The sequence below is a fragment of the Haliotis rufescens genome, unplaced genomic scaffold (assembly GCF_023055435.1).
Source record: "Haliotis rufescens isolate VD_foot unplaced genomic scaffold, xgHalRufe1.0.p SCAF_470, whole genome shotgun sequence".
In the NCBI taxonomy this organism is placed as follows: domain Eukaryota; kingdom Metazoa; phylum Mollusca; class Gastropoda; order Lepetellida; family Haliotidae; genus Haliotis; species Haliotis rufescens.
In genome coordinates this window covers 1,575-6,287 of record NW_025964191.1, presented here as the reverse complement: position 1 = coordinate 6,287, position 4,713 = coordinate 1,575, and the positions used below count along the sequence as shown (strand labels likewise).

Below are 4,713 nucleotides of genomic sequence, written 5' to 3'. Positions count from 1 at the left end.
TTTATGCATTCCGCACTCTGTGTTAGTTGTATTGCCAGGAGACTTGGAAAATCAAAATGTACATCTGTTTTGGGGAGAATGCCGAAAAATGTCTTGTTGACGATATCTCGGACAAATGATCAATTTTAAGTATTTAAAGAGTCGGTGTAAGAATTACCTATTTTCTTATCCAGAAGTCAACACGTTGTTGAATTAAAAGGGATTTTGGGAGAACAATCTAATCCGAATTCGATATATATATGTATATGTATACGTATATGTATAAGTGTAATCCTCTCCACGTTATCTAACTTTATCGTCTTAGCTTTCATGAGGGCCGCCGCTAACACTCATTCACACTTTCTGAAGGGGTAGCGCTCCAGAAACACTGGAACAATTTGTCAATCTCTCTACACATATAAATTCAAATCTTCCATCAGATCACATTGATAACTTGTAAGTAGCAGTGAAGGAACTAAGTGTACAGATTTCGTTTGAGGAACATTGTAAGACCATTAGGATGGAGAGCATGGTAAATATTGGTTGAGTGGAGGTTTTTGTTGCAGCTATTGAGCGCTTGTATGGAACAGGCGCTAATCCCACCAGTAAATACTATCCCACCTGGCTCGCTGGGAGCTTCGGAAACAATCTTCCTCAAATTGCCTACGATCTCCTCTCGGTTAGTTTTTGATACATCGATAATAATGAGAATTGTGTTAGTCTAACCTTTCTTTGCGCGGAGAGATGGGGGTCAGCTTGGTTTGAGAGTAGAGGGAGTGAGTGAGCGTGCCATGGACGGTGGGGGTGGGATTAGTGAAGGTGGCACCCCTAGCGAGCAGGCAGCTGCGACAAGCGAGGTGTAGAACGGCGGACGTGCCGAGTGCTGCACCGCTCACGTCACCCAAGTTTGCAACACCGGTGTTTAATTCTCCCGAGTCTGTCCCTGCTAACTCATATACAAATTTGTAATTTTCTAAATTTTGGGGGAAAATGAATGTCTATGTAATTTTATGTTTCATGGAAAAGTATTTTAAAAGTTTCCCCGATCCTACTACATAACTACCATGTAGTCAGCATGCGTCTACTTCCGATATAAGGAACATGTGGATGGATGTAAAAATACAGAATAAAATAGATGCTAAAATATCCTTACAAAATAAGTGTTCATGTACAATATCGAATGTGAAAAATAACTTTCATATGATTTCATAAAATCATTATTACATTGGCGTTTAAAATGCATGGTGTAGTAAATCCTGGCTAGTCACGGGAGGGGGGGGGGGGGTGGGGGGGGGGGGGGGGGGGGGGGGGGGGGGGGGGGGGGGGGGTCTGTCAGCTGCCTATAGGCGCTGTGGGAGATGTAGGAACGACTGGGATAATTTCTTGACAAGGTTGACACAAACGTATGCCCGTTGTGCAACAGTGCCCAGTCGGGGTTGACTGCCTGCATCACGAACACCACAGTCTCGTGGCTACTCTATCTGGTCGTTCCTGCAATTAGCACAGTCAAATACCATCCTGCTCTCAGGGAAATGAATGACAAATCATGTTTATTACACATGCTTGATAACACAGAAGGTGACTTAAACAAGCCATTGACAGTGAATGGAAATAATATTCCAACTTACAGAATAGTTTTACTTAATTTCTATGCGAACATTTTCTAAAGAATATTTGTTTCCTTCTAATGTGTAGACTTGATTTATTTTTGTATGTATCTATGTATGAATATGATTTTAGTCATTTATATATAAGACCGTAAGACATTTTAACATTTGAGCAATGCTTGTTCATGTATTGTTTTGTTTACTTATCTGATTTAAAGGGCATGAATCTTAGGCGTATGGTTGACGTATTTAAAGCTTGTTCTTGCGTAGATTTGTATGTTTAGGGACAACAAAATATTTAACAAATTTAATTGATGTTGACAGTTTGTGTGATGCTAATCATAATATTTCTATGAGTAACCAGGACAAAGACGAAATATTCCGATGAGGGAGAGACGACTTAAATAAGAGAATTAACATATGTTGAACTGTTTGATAGACTAAATCTAATCATAACCGAGGCTTTTTCTGTTACAAACCATATATTTTAGGACAGATCAGTCGCTTCCTACATTTCAGAAAATTATCAAAATATTACAAATGATATTTACTAAAAACAGCGTATAGAGTGTTTTGTTGTGTTGACATGGAAAACGAATTAAGTTATAGCGAAACCAAAAACAGACAAATATTACAAACCAGGTCTTACTTTCCATATAAAAAGTTCTGAAATGACCACGGAATTCAACATATACCCATTAGCAGATTCATGTGTGTGAGTCAGTACACTCTGTTTTTTTATAAACTGAAATTAAACAATATTGTCATTGTTCGTAATTGAATAGTTTGTGTCAAATTCCAGACCATGTTTTAAATTATGACACTTCAATCCAACTTACAACAAGCTGTCACACACACAACCCTGTTATGTACAGGAGGAGTAACGCTTGAGCTTCAAATTGAAAATATATCCTATTTGTTGTTTCCGCCTGATTTCTTGTTGCCAGACAACACACGCACTTTACACGGCCACAAACACACGACAGACACTGACGCAAAGATTTAAAGTAAGTGGAAAGCAACAGAGACAATACAAAAACCAAAGAAATAATTCCAGGAAATATAGTTTAATTCTTGTACAATAATGTGTATACAGAGAACGTCACGAATTTAATACGCAGTTTGGCTTATAAATATATGAAATGTAATACAGATACAGGTGTGCAGGTGAAATAAACACTTACACAACGTCGTGAGTAGGTGGTTGTCTGTCACCCCCGGCTCCGCTAGACACGCTGTCTTGTCCGCCTCACAACAAATCACCTAACTTCAACACAGGTGACTAATTAAGCACTTTTCGTAATATCTGAACAATAGAACACATATATATCTAAATGTTTGTCACATATCACGAGATAATCTTCCCGTTTGATCAAAGTTCTGGCCATTACGTACCTCCAGAAGTAGTCTGTTTAGATGAGCACAACACGCTAGCCAGTAGTTTTGTCACTCACTGAAACCGGGGAGAATGAACTATCAGGCGATGAGATGAGAGTCCCGCTCGCCTTTGACAGTCTTGACGGGGGTGCATATGTTGACAGACCTGGCATGTGCGGCACGGGCGCTGCTTTCAGATGTTGATATAACTCAAGACCCCTGAGCTGGGGGTCCAGGCCCTGGAATCCTTGTAGGAAGTAGGAAGCTCGCCACGCAGCAAGAGCCGATTCCTGACGCCCGTACATGGGGTTTGTACAGGGGACCTGCCCTGTTTCCGAAGACCGGGATGTTTCCGACAGCAGTTTGTCCACCGAAAAATTTAGTCCATTCTTCTGTAAAAATCTATCAGACGTAACCGTGGCAGGTGTCATTTGTAGTGGGTAGGGGTGATATGGGAGAGGCGAGTATCGACTACCTGCCAAGCCCGGCAGTGAGTATAGGGGGGTGCAGGCAGCATACGGGTGGAGGCGGTCCGACTGGAACGGGTAGGACGGTGGGGTGAGGTGAGGAAATCCAGCTCTCTTGAGAGCAGCAAGTCGACTCCGTGATGCCAGAGTGGACCTCCGCCTGAGTTTCCCAGTGGTGCCACCAATGAACACATCGTCACAAGATGGATCAAGCATCCAATAGTTGCCCTTGCCAGGATCGTCGTAGTGTCGGGGGACCTTCACAAAACACTTGTTCAGACTTAGGTTGTGGCGAATAGAGTTTTGCCAACCTTGCTTGTTATCTTTGTAATATGGAAAGTTTTTCATGATAAACTCGTATATCTGACTTAGTGTGAGTCTCTTCTCGGGGCTGCTCCTGATCGCCATCATGATGAGAGCATTGTAACTAAATGGGGGTTTCTCGGGCTTCTTTTCACTCTTCCCCTTCTCTCCATCGTCGTTCACCCCCTTACTTTCCTCTGTCTTATCCTCCGAGAAACTCTCAGCATCGTCACTTTTGTCCATATCAGTGTCAGATATGACATCCTCACACACTCTTCCATCTTCTGTTGAAAGTGCCTCTGAAACTTCCTCCTTAACATCACTGACAACATCTACAAAAATGTTATCTCTGTCTGCGACGCTGTCATTCTGTGGCGTTCTGTTGACCACTTCCAGACTAGACTCTTCAGTGTCGCTGTCCGACTCCTCTCCAAGCATTCTTCTGATACTAAAAGGATTAAGAGAGCGTTTCAAAGACTTTGCTTTCTCTTCAAACTGAACCATATTGACGGAGGTATAGGTGTTTAGCGTGCTGCTGTCACGGGCGGACTGAAGCTGACGCCGACACTCACTGCCTATGTAAGAAGTGAAGCCCTGCTAGCAATGCTTCAGCAGGAGGCCGCGCGGAACATGTTTCATTATTGTGGTAAATTCCAGTTAATCACTGCCATTCACGGCTCCAGTAACACACAGCAACTGTTCACTGGCCCACAAACGACCAATAGCAGGACGCCATTTTGTGGCTCCACCTCCACGTTATTAGTGTGAAGTGATTGGCAGGCCGTACTGCCGGTCGATACGTGGATGGGGAAGCTGGAGAGCGCCGACGTGAGCGGGAGGCCGTACCGACTCTACCTTCACCGGATAGGCTTCATGTATGTGGATATTGTTAGGAAAGAATAGCGTGTCGCTACGTCCGTATTTGGCTTAACAACTGTAATTATAATCTAGTGGATAATATAAACAGTGCGCATTCTACG

At 42.8% G+C, this 4,713-nt stretch overlaps 1 protein-coding gene across 1 annotated transcript; it reads right to left on the bottom strand.

Moving 5' to 3' along the window:
- Window positions 1-2,822: 2,822 nt before the first annotated feature.
- Window positions 2,823-4,378, bottom strand: LOC124145696 (forkhead box protein G1-like). Its single transcript, XM_046515581.2, has one exon. It carries the CDS (start codon window positions 4,235-4,237, stop codon window positions 3,017-3,019), a length of 1,221 nt encoding a protein of 406 aa, XP_046371537.1. The 5' UTR covers window positions 4,238-4,378; the 3' UTR covers window positions 2,823-3,016.
- Window positions 4,379-4,713: the final 335 nt, after the last annotated feature.